This window comes from Anabrus simplex, chromosome 5, assembly GCF_040414725.1.
Source record: "Anabrus simplex isolate iqAnaSimp1 chromosome 5, ASM4041472v1, whole genome shotgun sequence".
Lineage (NCBI taxonomy): Eukaryota > Metazoa > Arthropoda > Insecta > Orthoptera > Tettigoniidae > Anabrus > Anabrus simplex.
This window is the reverse complement of record NC_090269.1, coordinates 325,561,540-325,580,767: the sequence shown is the minus strand read 5'-3', so window position 1 is coordinate 325,580,767 and position 19,228 is coordinate 325,561,540. Positions and strand designations below refer to the sequence as shown.

At 37.6% G+C, this 19,228-nt stretch overlaps 1 protein-coding gene across 1 annotated transcript in view; it reads left to right on the top strand.

Annotated features, from left to right (window-relative positions):
- The window catches only part of Sin3A (SIN3 transcription regulator family member A), a 528,152-nt gene that overhangs the window by 268,727 nt on the left and 240,197 nt on the right, over positions 1–19,228 (top strand). Inside the window, exon 12 of the mRNA XM_068227644.1 lies at positions 11,337–11,551. Coding sequence (XP_068083745.1) covers positions 11,337–11,551 — 215 coding nt within the window. The remainder of the gene's footprint in view (positions 1–11,336; positions 11,552–19,228) is intronic.

The window sequence follows — 19,228 nt, the reverse complement described above, 5'->3', positions numbered from 1 at the left end:
CGTTATTGGACATTGCTCATTCAGGACAAATATTTCAGATTCCCTATGGGAATCAACATCTATATCATCTGATGGCCAAGCAGGCATCAATTTTTAGTGATGAGACAAAGTGTCTTAGTGCATTGGCACTGCCGGTGGCTCCAGTTAGCCTACGCAGTGGCCTCCATGGTATGCACTAGCCAGCGTATTGGTAGGTGTGCTAGGTACCAACTGATGAGCCCACCCTAGCACACGAGGGCGAAACGCTGGCAACCAAGAATGAGCTAGCTGGAAAATTTATAATGTCCAATAACGGACCATTTATATTGGTATTATAAATTTGCTCATTCAGGACAAATATTTCAGATTCCCTATGGGAATCAACATCTATATCATCTGATGGCCAAGCAGGCATCAATTTTTAGTGATGAGACAAAGTGTCTTAGTGCATTGGCACTGCCGGTGGCTCCAGTTAGCCTACGCAGTGGCCTCCATGGTATGCACTAGCCAGCGTATTGGTAGGTGTGCTAGGTACCAACTGATGAGCCCACCCTAGCACACGAGGGCGAAACGCTGGCAACCAAGAATGAGCTAGCTGGAAAATTTATAATGTCCAATAACGGACCATTTATATTGGTATTATAAATTTGCTCATTCAGGACAAATATTTCAGATTCCCTATGGGAATCAACATCTATATCATATCACTGCTTTGCCTGAATATATTTGAAATGATAAAAATGCATTATCACTGTTATAAAATATATTTGCCATGTAAATTAGTAAGTAGACCTAGGTACTTCATTAAGGCTTTCCCGCGGATTGCGTAGTAAAGCGTACTGGAGTCGCACATTGTCTCCCGCGGGTCGCGTAGTAAAGCGTACTCGACTTTCAGACTGACTTCCTCTGCCATCTGTCTGCTAAACATATAACTTTTTGGAACCAGTGAATTCCCTACGCTTCCTAGATACTACTGGCATGCACGGAATCCTAAAATAAAGTGTTCTTTTATACGTTTTCTTAGATAGAACGGACAGCTGACTGAATGTAAACACATTGAGCTGCTCATAACCACTGGAATACGGACGATATTTGTTACAAATTAGATCAATATGTTGACAAATGCAATGGTAGTGAGTTTGAAGTTGTAGGTATGATAATAAAAATGGTATGGGAAGCATTTGGGATAGGATATGAATCTGAGATAAATCAAAATACGGCACAGGACAGGAAATGTACATTCAGGTACCGTCTCCTTTTAAAGTATTAGGCCTACTTGTAATAAACATAATTATGTTTTAATTCTTCAGTTAATTCTGTTTCAGACTATGAGCCTCTATTTAATTACATAATAGCCTATTCCAACTAACGTCAATTTACCTTCCAATCCCATTCAGTCAAAAATTGTTTATTGTTTGTATGTCTGAGAGGAAGCACGATTTGCTATCTAAATATCTTCATCCGACTGATCCCGAAAATGAAACAAATTGGGAGATTCAGGGTGAATTCCTGCGTTCTCTGCATTACCAAGAAAATGAGAGCCCCATCATGTCCAGCAATTTAGACTGACTTCAAGAACAAGCAATTTAACATTATGCACCATATTGGATACTTCCTGATGTATCATTCTGAACGGTGGGGGGGTCTTGCGTGTAATTAGGTGATCTCATTGTATCATTTTAGAATAACTAGAGTGTATTTTCCATTGTTACAAAATTTGAAAGTGATATTTTAAGTGGTTTTTACAGAATAAATTTTTTAGTGAAGGTACTCCACAACTATAGCTTACTCTAGGTTTCGCCCGACAGTGAGTCAAAGATATTCCGTGGGAAAGGGTTAATCTCAACTTGCAATAAGCTTGATTCTTTGTAGATCGAAAGATTCGTTGTCTGTTGCATCACTAGAATCCTCTCCTAAATTACTAACAAATTCGTCACGCTCCACATCTAAAACAATTTTCAAATGCGGTCTTTTCTTTTTAATGGGGATAGTAACATGACCGGTGGCGGATAGTCTTTTTCGTGGAATGTAAACACTTGAAATCCCCACACCGGCGAACTCGGATGTTAGTTTTGCAATACAGTAAAACCTCGTTAATTCGAAGACGTTGGGAGGCAAAAATTGGACTTCCAGTTACGTGATTTTGAATTAACTCGTACATCAGAAATAACACTTGCTGCGTCAAAAAATATTCTGAGAAATATTAACGCATGCAATCATCTTGATTCTCAGTTTAAACCTTTCAATACTATGGAAAAAAATTATTTCCAAAATATATCCAACAAGTTCCATTTACGTTATTCAGATAATGCTATTAGATGAAACACTAACAAACATAACCTCACGCATTAAAAGAAAAAGGAACATGATTCAAAGACGAGGACTAATTATTCTCATTTTTAGATTACTTGTAGTTGCACGGAAAGTACCCGACGCCCTTTAAACATCGTGGCTTATAGACCTTTCCAATGACGAGCGGTTGAAGTCTTTCTTTTCCATCTGCATTATAACACAGTACAGCGACCCCATCTCCTTTTAAAAAGTCTGTTTAGGCTAGGCATAAAGAACAATGTAGTTTCATTGGCATTGACAATATTGTTCGTTGCATATGAATTGGTTTTAAATATGAGCCATGCTTTTTTTGCCAAAAGTCAGCATCGCCAGTGTTCACGGATTCTGCTTCTCCGCCCACTGCTTATTACATGATATTGTGGCATTCTTTAAAATGCTGAATACTATAGAATTACGATTTCACTCGAATTTAGCAACTATGAAACACACTGTCAACACACCAAAGCGAGTGAAAGTGCGGAAAGCTACCCTTGCACTTTCTGGAAGGCGCCTTCTGTCGTGACACAGAGAAATTTTGAATTTAACTTACTTACTCTGTAGAATACTATTTTTTAAATGTAAAGGCAGTTTTAAATTAAGTCTGAATTGTTTCCTGTTTAAATATGACATACAGGGGCAGTTTTCTTCCATCTGCGGTTAAACAAAGCATTACTGTATCCAGTATCGGAAACTAGGTCAGCCAGGAGCGTGTTGGCAACCTTTAAAGACTTCCCTGACTCTACTCACTAATTTTAAAATAATACCAAATAGCATTGAAATGAAAAATATGAAAATAATATTCATTAAATAAAATACTCGGACTATGTACACATACAATATTTGATGGGCGCCAGCTACAACTCAAAGCAGCAATAAGAGAATGAGAGTCTTGAATATCTTTAAGGTGTGGGGTAATAAGCTTACTTTTGACAACATGCCATATAGATTCTGGGAAAAGGAGATTGTCGTTTTGTTTCCCCATTCAATTTGAAGTTATCTAATTCTACCATTGGAATAAAACAATAAATTAATTTGATAGAACAAAATATATTCTTAAAATTAATTCAGTAAAAATAATAAGACTGGCTGCGATATAACAGATGAGAATATGAAAGTATGACATTACAAATGAAAGAAACTAGGCATTAATTTGAATTCCTCTTGACTGGACATTTAAGAATTGTACAAGAAATTTATCCCTCACTGTTCACTTGACTCTACCTTCAACACTTCGAGTGTAATTACAACGTATTCCTTTGATTTGGTGTCTGCTGTAGCTGTATCAAGCCTAATTTGATGATGTATCCTTTTTGTTTCACTGCCGACTAAGTATCCATGTGACTGTTGCTTCTCCATCCAGATGACTGACTAGTATCATCTCATTACAACACTTCTTGGCAAGTACTGACCGACTGAGGTCTCGCCTTCCAATTGACTATCTCACTGTTCACAGTCCATTTGACTGATGCTATAAGACGCTGGTCCTTGTGTTTATAACCATTAGTTGATACATCTACGCAATCTTCAGAAATAACTATAATATTACTCCCACCTGACTCCAAATGTTACATACAATGGTGAAATTGCCTGGGGTGGGAGTAGGTTTCTCCAAAAAATGAGCTAGCAGTATTGCACATTGTTGTAATGTCACAAACTGTACATGTCTTAAATGTTAATCTCCCCCCCCACACACACACACACGAGATAATAATTACGGAATTGAATAATAATAATAATAATAATAATAATAATAATACAGATACCATCTTGTAACAGGATTTGAACCGGACGCAAATAAAACCCGCACCCCAATTTCGTGCCTCAATTTAAAAAAATATATGCAAGTATTATTCGCATATATACAGTATATTACATACCTAGAATCACTGATGCAATCTTTTTTACCACTTTTTAAATTATATATTTGTTTTTGATAAATATAGTAACTCGTTATTATAATTTTTGCCTCTCTTTCTGTACATTGCTTTATATGTTTCGATATTGATTCATCAACAAAAAGACACCACACACTCGTTTCACTGTTGTCAGAAACATGCCACTTTGAATATAGTCCTGGTCCTGGATATTCTTTCAAGATGATATGGCGGGCAAACGTACCAGGTGTAGTCCTCCCATAGTCTGCTATAGTCCAGTCCATAATGCTGTCAATACCTAGCATAATATATCTTACTCTGGGAGGCTTTTATCTTGGTTGTCGTGTGTCCTGATACCATGCTCTATGGGTTACAGTTTTCTGGATGTAATAGAATAATTATTGGGAAGTTGTGTGTATTCAGCCTGTGCAAGATCTTAATTGCTCATTTCAGAGTGATAACTTGATTGGCAGCAATCTTTGTCTGCAGCTTCTTCTCGTAGGTCCTTGATACTGGACCACACTACATGGAATGTCATGCAATAGACTCGGCAACTCATCAGTGAGAGGTGGTTGTCTACCAGATGTGTTGACTGTACCATGACAAGTTGATAAAAGACAACACTACCGGATTCCATTATAAATGGTCCGTTATTGGAAATAATACATTTTCCAGCTAACTTATTCTCAGTTGCCAGTGTTTTGCCCCAGTGTGCCAATTTGGGCTGGGCTCATCAGTTGGTAGCTGGTGCACTTGCCAAGATGCATGGTTAGTGCATATAGTAGAGGCTACTGTGTAGGCTACTTAAACAGGTAGTGCCAGTGGACTGTGAGAGACTCGGTCTTTCTTACAAAAACTGATGCCTGCTAGGCCATCAGATGATTGGCACACTGGAGCAAAATGCTGGCAACCAAGATTGAGTTAGCTGAAAGATTATAATTTCCAGTAATGGACTAATTATATTGAAGTTATGAATTTATGCATTCACGACAACTATTTCAGGTTCCAAATCAAAATCTGTGTAATCTTTCTTTTATAAACAAGTCACCCAAATGAGGCAATTTTGCAGAAATTGTTTACCTCTAATGCTGCCATTTTATGCTTAAGATGTTAGAATCAATATTATTCCATGTATGTTGTGCATATGATTTTCATTTAATAAACACACACATTAAATTGTTTCTTAACCCCTCAAGCGAGCAATTTAATTCCTAGCTGCTCAGTTCTCTGGCAGTATTTAAGTTGGAGCTCATCAGAAGTTTAAACACAATCAAGTTAAAGTATTTTTAATGTTAAATATACGAAACCTAATGCAATGAAAATTTTTGGACTCGTTACAGAGATCATGTCCAATGTTTTTCAGTAATATACCAAGTGGTTCACCTGCCCCTTGCGATTTAGTTTTACCCCTTCCACCGCTTTTACTACAATTCTGATACAGTAGAAGTCCGCTATAGCGAGTACGGCATATAACGAGAACCCTGTTATACCGACAATACTTTGCTGTCCCTTCAAATATCTATATTAAACTGTATTATCCTTCGGTTATAGCGAGAGCCCTATTACTGACCTGTCCGTTATTACGAGCGATTAAGTGCGCGCAATTTTTTCAGTTATCGATATTTATGCACCCAGTGATTATGTTGCATACAATCGATTATCTTCTATATCGCTTCCTCGCTATGTTCACTAGCGAGTTATCTCGTCGACATTCGAAGGAGAGGTTGGAGTCTGTTAGTAATCCGTCGACTGCTGTTCCGTAAAGAAAATTCGAAATGAAGGAGAACCTCTTTTTCTTAATAAATGCGTAAATAATTTTTCCGATAATCATTCTCAACTCATTAAAAATAAAGGCTGAAATAAACGATCTCTTAACTTCAATGTTATATGCTGAAATGAAGTAAGAATGTGATACACCTCAAGATAAGGCAGAATACATCACTGATTTCAGAGGATGCAGTAGTTCATTTTTTCTCGCGTCTAGTGAAATTTCGGAAAGGCTATTCACATGTACATTTTAGCGAGGATAACTCATTTCTTTACATGCGTTTTTATGTTTTCATGACACACATGCGGTTAGATTAGGTGGCACCATTTGAAGAAGAAAACTCTGGAGTGATACCGTATTTCCCCAAATCCAAGACGACAGTTTTTCCCTCAGAATCTAATGCGAAAAATCAAGGGTCGTCTTGCATTCGTGGCCTAACAGTAATGAATACCACTGGCAACTCTCGCAGTAACTACGCTGCTTCTTTTCACACACGCACACACAAAATTTGTTTACAATAAACGACCAACTCTTTATTATACATAGCTAGCCGTGACAAGCAGTTGTACAGTGCCTGTGTTAACGTCACTGGATGTCGGGAAATAGTGAAGAGACAATGACATTCTATTGGCCTCTACAAAAAACGTTCCTCAAATCTGCAGAATGACATCAAAACCTGCGAGCCTTCGAATTCTTAGAAAGGCCACAACTACTCAGTGGCAGAGTTGTAACGCGTCTACTGTACCTGACTCCTAGTAAAATTAAGTTTTATAGACAGCAAAAATATTTTCGTGATGGATACCGGTAGTTGTAAAGATACGTGGAACAGGTATTGCCAGCAAATTTCCAACAGGTTCTCGTCGATATTAAGATGTCGATTTTAAGTCAATGGTTATTAAACACTCCAGGGTGTCCACTCGTATGGAAAACCTAGGAAACAGGGAAATGTCAGGGAATTCGATAATTAACGGGAAAACCTGAAAATGTCAGGGAATTCAGGAAAAAATCTGGAAATTCATTCTTCTGCCAGATAAAATTGACATACCATACTTATCTGTGTAATACAAACACATTTTTCAGTTTTTATAACATTAATCTAGGGCGTGTCTTTTATTCCAGAAATAAATTTTAATGAAAAGTTAGTGTGATCTCGAATGTGAAGTAATCAAGCTATATGATTGATTGATCGAATTTTCAATGTTTTCATCTACTTACTATTGACTATTCTGTGTTGTTGGGGAATGGTGAGCTCGATGAATTAGACCTATATTGCGTTCTCAGTTTTTTCCAGTAATGTTTCCAGACTCTGAAACAGGTTTGAAAGTTCAGCTGCACAGAACAAAAGTTGCATGTACAATCACTCATGGCTTGGCTCTCTATTTCCATAAACAAGTTCTCGAGATGGGTAGTAAGTGCACACATTTCACCGTTGGGTTTGACAAGTCACTGAATAAAGTTTCTCAGATAGGCGAAATGGATCTTGTAGTTCATTGTTTCAATCCTGATACTAATGAAGTATGCACTTCTTATTTTGATTCCATGTTTCTTGGTCACTCTACCTCCTCAGATTTGTTAAATGGTTTTTTGCAAGCACAGCAAGGACTCTATCTAAAAAAATTACTAATTTCAGTGGAAGGTCCAAATGTTAATAAAAAGTTCCTTCAGGATTTTGGTAATTTAGTAGATGATCTAGATGTTACTATTTTGTTGAACATTGGATCTTGTGGCTTGCATAGTGTGCACAATTCATATAAAATGGCAGTAAAAGAAACCCAGTGGAATATTGCAGGATTTCTCCGTGCTCTTCACTTTTTGTTTTGCTACGCTCCTGCAAGTCGTGCTGATTATATACATTATTCAGGTTCAAACGTATTTCCTTCGAAATGTTGTGCTATAAGATGGCTTGAAAATTTTCAAGTCATTGAACATGTTATAGATATCCTACCTAATGTTGAAAAATAGTTGTTGAATCCAAAAAGAAGTCTTGGGAAGATTTTGGTAATAACCTGGAAAGGCTAGGTCAAGCAGCAGGGAAACCTTTCTGGACAGTAATAAAGAATCTTAGGAAGGGAGGGAAAAAGGAAATGAGCAGTGTTTAGAGTAATTCAGGTGAACCCATAATAGATCCCAGGGAATCACTGGAGAGGTGGAGGGGAATATTTTGAACTTGTTCTCAATGTAAAAGGAAATCTTCCTGGTGGTGTTGCGAACAACCCAGTTCATGGGGATGAAGAAAATTATGTTGGTGAAATTATACTTGAGGAAGTGGAAAGGATGGTAAATAAACTCCGTTGTCATAAGGCAGCAGGAATAGATGAAATTAGACCTGAAATGGTGAAGTATAGTGGGAAGGCAGGGATGAAATGGCTTCATAGAGTAGTAAAATTAGCATGGAGTGTTGGTAAAGTAGCTTCAGATTGGACAAATGCAGTAATTGCACCTATCTATAAGCAAGGGAACAGGAAGGATTGCAACAACTATCGAGGTATCTCGTTGATTAGTATACCAGGCAATGTATTCACTGGCATCTTGGAAGGAAGGGTGCGATCAGTTGTTGAGAGGAATTTGTTTGAAAACCAATGTGGTTTGTGACCACAGAGAGGCTGTCAGGATCAGATTTTCAGTATGCGCCAGGTAATTGAAAAATGCTACGAGAGGAATAGGCAGTTGTGTTTATGTTTCTTAGATCTAGAGAAAGCATGTGACTGGGTACCGAGGGAAAAGATGTTCACTATACTGGGGGACTATGGAATTAAGGTAGATTATTAAAATCAATAAAAGGCATTTATGTTGACAATTGGGCTTCAGTGAGAATTGATGGCAGAATGAGTTCTTGATTCAGGGTACTTACAGGGGCTAGAGAAGGCTGTAATCTTTCACCTTTGCTGTTCGTAGTTTATATGGATCATCTGCTGAAAGGTATAAATTGGCAGGGAGGGATTCAGTTAGGTGGAAATGTAGTAAGCAGTTCGGCCTATGCTGATGACTTGGTCTTAATGGCAGACTGTGCCGAAAGGCTGCAGTCTAATATCTTGGAACTTGAAAATAGGTGCAATGAGTATGGTATGAAAATTAGCCTCTCGAAGACTAAATTGATGTCAGTATGTAAGAAATTCAACAGAATTGAATGTCAGATTGGTGATACAAAGCTAGAACAGGTCTATTTTCAGACCGACTTTGCTTTACGGGAGCGGAAGCTGGGTGGACTCAGGATATCTTATTCATAAGTTAGAAGTAACAGACATGAAAGTTGCGAGACAATGATTGCTGGTACAAATGGGTGGGAACAATGGCAGGAGGGTACTCAGAATAGGAGATAAAGGCTAATTTAGGAATGAAATCGATGGATGAAGCTGTATGCATAAACTGGCTTGGGTGGTGGGGTCATGTGAGGCGAATGGAGGAGGATAGGTTACCTAGGAGAATAATGGACTCTGCTATGGAGGGTAAGAGAAGTAGAGGGAGACAAAGACGACGATGGTTAGACTTGGTTTCTAACGATTTAAGGATGAGAGGTATAGAACTAAATGAGGCTACAACACTAGTTGCAAATCTAGGGTTGTGGCAATGTTTAGTAAATTCACATAGGCTTGCAGACTGAACGCTGAAAGGCATAACAGTCTATAATGATAATGTATGTATGTATGCTTCAAATATCCGTATGAGGAAACTGCTATCCCTATCTCACCCATGTTTGGTTTTCTGTGATATCCCATTTTCACACCAGGCAAATGCCAGGGATGTACCTTAATTAAGGCCACGGCCGCTTCCTTCCACTTCCTAGACCTTTACTATCCCATCATTGCTATAAGACCTATGTGTGTCAGTGCGACGTAAATCATATTAAAAAAAAACAACCTATCAACTTGTCGCTGTTTCATATTATGTGATTATTTGATAGAACCAGTAAAGGATACCTGTTTGAGATTAGGAAGTAGCAGGAGGAGCAGACAAGGACAAGCATGAATATGACAATAAACCCTCTCAGCTGGAGATCCTACTTCAGAAGTGTATCCTGGTTGTTTCTCTTGGTCTAGATATCTATCTCAGTAGTATAGCTGAGTAATATCCTGCAGGGATGATCTAGTTTTCCTGGAGGAAATTAACCTGGGTAACTCTCCCGGAATCCCAAAGAGCATTGATATTACTTTTTCAATCAAGATTGCCCTCCTTTTTTTTTTAGGTCTCGGAGACCTAGTATGCCACTCTCTTGTTGACTGTCAAACCTCAGCAAATAGTTGACCCAGGTTTTGTGAGTGGTTATTATGGACTTGGAAATATTTCTAGCGACCCAGATGCTTTTCATTCTTGCTTTCATCGGTCATTATGTGTGTGGGCCCATCTTTCCTGTAGTGCAAATTTTTTAAAAAAATTTTTGTGGTAGATTCTACACTACCAAGTTGTTCTACACAGATCTGCCTGAACTCTCATAACAGCACATAAACTCAATTAATTTGGGTGATTAGAGATCTTGGCCAGTGGTCATACAACTCATTCTCGACTCTTTCTCCAACTGTTCACACCATCTAAACTAAATGTTCCTTAGTGCACCATATGTCAAACCTTTTACTCGGTAAGAAATTTGGTGAAGAAGCTTTTATTCTTGTTGCAGTTTGGCTCTTTCTGGGTAATTAACCTAATGCATGGAGTTCTTCATTTCAACAAAATAATAATCATAATCATCAATGTCCCACTCCAGTCGCCCGGGTGTGGTTAATAAGCTTCCCCACTCCTTTCTGTCCTTCCACCTTTCGTTCTCCATTACTTCCGCCACATCCAATCCAGATTCTCTAATGTACTTCCAAGTCTGATCCATCCACCTTCTTCTTTGTCTTCCAACTAGTCTCCTTCACTAAACTTCTCTTTTTAATTCCCTTCTTACTACCCGTTCCTTTCTCGTTCTTTTTACATGTCCTAACCATCTCAGTCTTGGTTACTGTATGTTCAAAAAAAGGTTTATATATTTAAGGCATTTTCTATTCTAAATGAAAAAAAAAAAAAAGACATAGAAGCACTGTATTATAAATAGTATAGTTGTGTCAGTTCTCAGGTTGACAAAACTGTGTGGTTTGAATTAAGAAACCAGTCTAAGAAAGAGAAGTGTACTGTCATCTCCACTGTTTTAAGAGTATTGTAAGGGTATCTAAACCAGATGTTACTTGGCTGTGTTTATATTTTATAAAAATCTTCATCTAACAACACTATTTTAATATTTAATCATAATAGTTTGATGGGGCTACTGGGGAAGGTGTGGAGGAAATCACAATGTAGGATGTCTAATGTACGTGTCATTTGTATCTGGACATAGTTAAATAAGGCATCGTTATCATCACCCTCGTGCTTCGAAAGTTTAATGTATGACTTTGTTATTCTTATGTTCTCAGATTACACAACCTGCAAGCGTTTAGGGGCCAGCTATTGTGCTCTTCCTAAGAGTTATGCTCAGCCTAAATGCTCAGGCCGAACTAATCTCTGTAAAGAGGTACTCAATGACACATGGGTGTCGTTCCCCACATGGTCCGAGGACTCTACGTTTGTGACCTCCCGCAAAACACAGTACGAGGAGTATATCTACCGTTGTGAAGATGAGAGGTTCGAGGTAAGATACTTGCTTAGTACTCAACTAATATTTTGCAGCATCATCATTTTATAGAATACTAACTGTAGTACCCGTTGATTTGGTTTCATTGTTTAGCAGAATCTGACCTGCATATGGGGGAATGCCTCTCTGTCAGTGGCTTGTTTTTTATGTACTCACTTCCTTGCTCTCTGTGGCATTGTACACTTTTCGTTTTTATTTTATTTTTTTCCTGATCATAATTTGATCTCTTCCTTCTGGTATAAAAGAGCACCTAGTTGTGGGTTAATATGAAAAAGAATGTTGGCAGATGTACAGAGCCTTTACAACATTGCCAGAATGATATCCATAGCAACACCTTTTACAGTCTGCGCAGCTAGGTACAGGTTCTTCAACTTAAACTTTCCTTTCACGTGACTCCCACTCATACCATATTTACTTGCATATCAGCTTCCAGCACATATTAGTTGCACCACTAATTTTGTTGACTAAACATTTGCATTTATTTTTGCGCTGATTAAGAGCCAAATATCCAATTTGTGGCTGCAGTAACAAACGGAAAGGGCCGCTGATGCAAACGGTCTGACTCAACCATGTGGGTTAATTTGTGCGGTGTAATAGCCCGTCGTCATTGCAGTGGAAGGATTACCAACGTTTGAGGATGTCCTATTTGTCCTGTAATTGCTGACCATCTTTGCCTATTGTGCACACATAGTGCTCGATATCCTGTTCAGACTTTGTTCTAGCTTGGTCAGCCGGAAGGTCATTTTCCCTTCTCCCTTTGATTCCAGTGTTGCATTCAGGTCATTATAGTGACTGCACCTAGCTTCAGCGACAGATTTCCTAGCTACACGTTCGGCTATGACAGCTTTCCTGCTCTCTGGAGTCTTTTATAAAACCCAGTTTCTATATGCCTTCTTTTCATGCACCTTTCTTGGATTTGGACTGTCCATCACCACATTTGCTTGTCAGTACGGTTGGAACTAGTTTTTGTTGTACCCAAGGGTGCTATGACGGTTGTAGTGACAGATTTACAGAATGTGTGCCACGTGTTGCGAATCTGAAAGCCTCGCACTTTGAAGAACAAGGCCATGTAATTTGTGTCAATGTGATGCACATGGTGCTGAGCGCGTAACTTGGTGTGTATAAGAATGATTCACACGGGTCTGAGCACGTGTTAATTAAAACATAGTAGGCTGGGAAGAAATGTGCTTTCCGTACCTATGGGGCTGAAAGTGTTAAGATTCCAAGTTCTATCTTCAATGAGATGACATTCGCCTCTTAAATTGCATCATTCCTTCCTATCCATTGGACAGCTCAATTATAACTATGGATGTCAATATTGATCATTACAGCATTATACACCACATATTACCTTGTGCAATACCAACATGGGACATTCATTAAGGGCATTTCCTCACATTATATCTTTATTTTCAACATATGGATGTATAGAGCGTTCCAACCTTAAATTGCAGTACAGCGTAGATGGAGCGCGCTGTTGTGAAATCGCCTTGTGAAGATCACGCTCGAATGTGACTTAAACAGGGCGTCACAGTTCCACATTTTTCGTTTGTAATTTTGTAATTTTAACTTCATTCATTCATAAATTAATATTTGTAGGGTGGTAAAATAAATACAACGTACCTTAATCACTGGCGTTGCTCTCAGACATTGGACGTACACCTTCTATCCTTTCTGCAAGGCCTGATGTTCCCGCGTTGGATGAACCGGCTTCGGGAGATGAACTTGAGGATGATACGGACGATGAAGAAAGTCGTATAAAAAAATTTTCATCGTCGACATCGTCCTGTCATTCGTCTGCTTTCCACATATCTCTTTCATTTTTCTTTACTTCGTTCACGTAATTTGCCCAATTGTCTTATGTTTTTATGGCATAAAAATGTTAGTTCAGCATTATGAACAAAACCATGTTCATTACCCGCATTTTCCTTGCATTTTTCTGCCGTCCTACTCTTTTCTTGCTTTTTTTGCGGGAGTTCGCAAAGGACCATGTGTGTGTGTTCCTTCCTTATAGCATAGATTGTTCTTTCGGAACAACCTGTAGCTTTAGCTGTTTCACTGACTGCGCTGCTCATAGTCATAGTCTTTAAAAATAATCCAGAACACTCATTATAATATTGCTTTCTTTTCCCCTGAGTTTACCTACGGAACGTTTCTTTTTAATTTGACGATCCATTGTACATCCTTCTGCACTTTTTCTTCGAACTAATAACCCCCCGCAAGAGCACAAACTGACAACTACACAGACTACACAAACACAACAAACACAATCCACTTGTCCTCAAGAACTATACATTTATTACTGATCTTGTCCGGCCCCATGGCTTAAATGATTAACGTGCTGGCCTTTGGTCCAGAGGGCCCCGGGTTCGATTTTCGCCCGGGTCGGCGATTTTAACCTTCATTGGTTAATTCCAATGGCTCGGGGGCTGGGTGTGTGTGCCGTCTTCAGCATTAGAATTCATCACAGGTAGGGCCACATTCTTATAGACGCGCAGGTCGCCTATGTGGCGTCAACTCGAAAGACCTGCACTCGGCCTCCTCGGAGGCCACATGCCATTAAATATTATATATGTCACTGATCTTTATATAATCAATCTTATAATACTGATAAAATGAACACCACTGCACACGGCTGTCAGTATATTTAAAAGCTCAGCCAGCCGAGTCACTCGTGAAACGTAAACAAACGAGACGTTCTCCCTGTCATAAATTAAGAGATAACGAGATAAAGACTTGAGGTATGATTTAAAAATAACTTCCATATCCGAAGACCGTTTGCTTTGCTTTAACCACGCCATGATCCTTCTGCACTTTTTCTTAGAAATTAGATCCCCACGCACGAGCACGAACTCACGAACCACACAAACGAAATACACTTGCCCTCAAGAATTGTATATATGTCACTGATATGTATTTAATCACTATTATACATACTACTGACGAAATGAGCACTGCACTGCATGCGACTGTCTGGAAATGTTAAAAGCGCATATTTGGGAGATCATTACCGTACTTCAGCCAGCCAGCCAGCCGAGTCACGCGCGAAACCAAAATTCAAGGATATATTCTTCCTATCACAAATTAAGAACTAAGCAAGATAAGAACTTCGGGATTGTTTTAAAAATAACTTCCATATCTGAAGACCATTTGCCTCGCTTTGACCCCCCATGTAAATTCAATAGGAAAGGCGCTGGCCAGCGACTGACTTTTTCGTGCCTGCACATAAAATTCCCGGAACATGACTGAAAATAAACGCATATAACTGCATTTTGTTATTTTTTAAATGTAAAAATAAACTTATCTACATCGAGCTGAAATGTTTCTTTACCAGCAGTGAAAAAATTAGGAAAATTATGAATATAAAATAGGAGTTATGACCTGATAAGTTCTATGCAATGAAGATTTTGCATTTGGCGAAACTTTCCATTATATTGCCATTTTCACACTAAATTATTTTTTTACACTTTTTTTGTTAACGGCATCAAATGCGCCTTGAAATTCTGTACACAACACGATATTCACCCATTTTAAACGATAACATTCTGATTTACGGATATTTGGCAAACCCGCTGCATTAGAGTAGGACAGCGCTACCCGCAAAACACGGGAGAAGGAAAGAGACGGAATTATCCCATTACTGCTGTACTGCAATTTAAGGTTGGAACGCTCTATAGTGAGAATTATTTGACTTGACATTTACTTGTCTCGGTTAGCTACGCCGTCATTATATTTCTCTACTCCCTCGATGCGATTTATTTTCATGCCAATGCTTCTTGCACACGATCCAGGCTTAAATATACGTATCCTTCATATTCATTGTATCATTTCTGTGCCTTTTTCATATAAATTATTTTCGATGACTTCTTGTTTCTTTCATTATAACCTGCATATCATTTAATTCATTCATAACACCTTCATAATGTAGCCATTCCTCTTAAATCTCATAATCTTTGCTCGTAAACACATTTCCCACTACGTATGCTATTCCACTGAAAATATCTTCACTTCACTGTATCACATCTCATTTCCCACAATGACATCTAACCTTCTAGTATATTATTATAGTCGTTCCTGTTTCTGCATTGACAAAGAATAATTCATATGTGCTGCATATCTCTTCTATACCATATTTTCATGATGATGAACAACATGTTAGGTTACTTGACCCATTTGCAATATCCATTTCTCAACATATGCTGTCATTATGCTGTAGTAAACTCTACTCCTTCCTGTTATCAATAATAAATTCTCCATAGCTAATACATTACATCCAATACTATATAACCATTTGTGAATGTGGGTGATTCGAAGTAATATGTTTTGTTTTCAGTTAAACCTCTGCTATTGTCAATGGATTGCAAGAGATTCCACTCATGGGCATGGTGATTCTGCGACTACCGGTTATATCCCTTTTCATTCAATGTCAGGCTCATAAGCACAGAGTAAATTCGATATCCTACCTAACTACATAAGGCTATTAAATCATAATTTATAAAATGAGAAGGTCGCAATATAATTTTGGAAGGATATCTCACATTAATTAACCATTCATGAAGAGATAATAATAATAATAATAATAATAATAATAATAATAATTCGACTAGACAATATGATGGAGAATAAACATATCATTGATTAACCTTTGTTGGTTTCCATTAACATATTATGAGCATTTATCCGACGATAATTCCATAAAATTCCCTAAATAAATTCATCACAACATTTCTGAAATCTTGACCACGAAATCATGAATTATTTAACAGTTCTTTGAAAATCTGCCAATCATAAAATAATTATGTAAACATTCACTTTGTTCATTCATCTGTGTCATATATTAGCCCAAAGTTCGTCCTCTCATATTCTGTCTGTTTTCATCGTTTAACTATTTATCTATCTACCTAACATACAACTTGAATATCCCAACGATCCAGTCTTCCTAACATTGCATGATACTGTAATCATCTGCTAATTAGCCAAAGTGACCAAACAAATTCAATAAATAAATCAATCATGGTAATAACAGTAAACATCTGGAACCTTCAGCTTCGCCGTAGCTAAAATAAACAAAATCTAACTATTGACATACTCAATGTAAACGGTAATACTGGGATGTCCTCACAGTGTCTGCTCCCTTCCAAAGATTTACTACCGCCTAAAAATCAACTACTACAAGCAACTACTCTGAATGCTAACTTACTGCAACAGGTGACATTAACCTCTTAAACAACACATCTCACTGTTTATTCGTCTCATTTTTTATCGAAGATCCTCTCAATAATTCATCCATTAATACATTTATCTTACCTTTTTACCCGTATCATAAATTCATGTTTCGATGATTTTGACACGCTCGATATTTAAAATCTCTGGGATACCTTTCGAAATACTATCAGCACAACATATCACTTGCCTATCCAAAAATCCTTTAAACATTGCATGATGAGCATCTCATTAAAACTAACATCAATCTAGGTTCATTGACATTTTCAAAGACTTCCTACATTGCTGTTGTACAGTCTCAACAAACCATATTATCATACTAATCACATTACATCACCATAATATTCTCGACGATCCTATCATTTACCATACCTTACCTCAAAATGTGCACCATGCCTACACTATCATTCTAAATACAGTAAAACCTCGTTAATTCGAAGTCGTTGGGACTCAAAATCGGACTTCGAATTATGTGATTTCGAATTAACCGCCAGTTCGCAAATCAGAAGTATCAACCCTTGTCGCGTTACAAAATATTCTAAGGCCTGTTACTGCGTGCAGTTAACCGTGATTTACAGTTTATACCTTTCAAATGCCATAAAAAATAACTATTTCAAAAATGTATCCAAGAAGGTGCATTTACAGTATTCAAGTAATGCACTTGGATATCTCGCTAGCAAACATAACCTCACGCAACGAAAGGAAAAAAAGCACAATTCAAAGATGAGAAATCTATGCTGGCTCCCATGTGTAAGTGCTTTATTCATTGAATTACTGTACTGTGGGCATTTTAGATGCCTTGTATTTACACAGAAAATACCCGATTCCCTTAAAATCGAACTTTCCTATGACTATTCCTGTATGATTTCCCGCCATGGCACTTCTCTCGCACTTGAGAAATGCGAACACTTGCCGCGTCACAAAGTATTCTAAGACCCATTAATACATGCAATCACCTCGATTCACGGTTTAAAGCTTTCAAATGCCATGGGAAAAAAAAAAAAAAAAACTATTACCGAAATATATCCCAAGGTGCATTTACAATGTTCAAATAATGCACTTGGATAAATCAGTGACAAACATAACCTAACACAATGAAAGAAAAAAAATCTCAAATCAAAGACGGGGATAAATTATGCTGGTTCCCCTGTGCAAATGCATTATTTTATGGATTTCTGTATTGTTTGCATTTTTAGATGTTTTGTACTGGCGTGGAAAGTGCCCAATGCCCATAAAACATTGTGGCTTATCGAACTTCCCTATGATGAGGGGATAACGTTTCTCGCTTCCATGTGCATTACAAGGCACTACAATGACCCACATCCCCCACCCTTGTACGATTCCATGGCTGGTACTTTCTCCTTTAAAACCATAAGAAAGTTTGGGCTCGAATTAAAATAAAGCAATGCAGTTCATCGGCAATGACAGTATTGTGATACAAATTCTTATAATTTTGTTAAATACCACCTATTCAATACAATAAAAACGTAATAAAAATTTACATATTTATTAAGTTGTTGATATGGTACATGTTTCGCTCCTCTTTCGTGAGCTTCATCAGCCAATTATCATTTACTTGAGGTTATATAAGATCATGAATCTGTTCTATTGGATTAAATTATGCTTGTAAACCTGATTGACAAATCTTATAATATTTTACAAGTCATATAACAATGAAATTGTCTAATTTAAAATACATTTGTCTAAAATCTATCTAAGCCTAACATTTTATTGACGAAACTCATCTGGTGAACATTTTTTTTAAACCGTTGAGATCTGGCTGATTGTTTTGATTCAATGTTGCTTGGTTTGTATGATTGTTGGCAAACTTCGTTAACTATATTAACAATTTTCTACAGTTGATAATTGCCTATGTTATGAACATTTAACTTGTTCTCGATGTTGCTGGAGTAACATTTGTATAAAATGTATTGGCATTAATTTTATGTTGTTAGTACGAGAATATTGTTCATGAACAAACTTATTGGTGTATAAACACTTTCTAATGTGAGGTAGAATTTGAATGGTTCTCGTATGTTCCAAATTGGGCTTGTTGGTATATCTGTAATGAAAGATAAAGAATATATGTTTATGGTTTTGATTATAATTCTGTATAAACTTCTTATCAAAGGAATTGTCACTTACTTTTCTTTCTTCTGCGTAATTGTCTAGTGTTACTCCTAGCCTCTTGAGAACTACTTGTTGTTCTGTTTGCACTCTTTGTATTATATGAGTGAGTGTGGATGAGTTTATGTTTTGGCAGGGAGTGGGAAGGGGAAGTAAAGGTAGCCGGTGCATTGATAGCTGCAGTAGATTGTGGAGGGGATTGCCTAGGAGAAGTAAGGGGAGGAGTTGAGTTTGTTTGCATCAATAAGTCATTAACTTTTGTCGAATTAAAATGTTTATAGATTTTATTTACATCAGATTTAAGCATTTGTATTAATTCCGGTA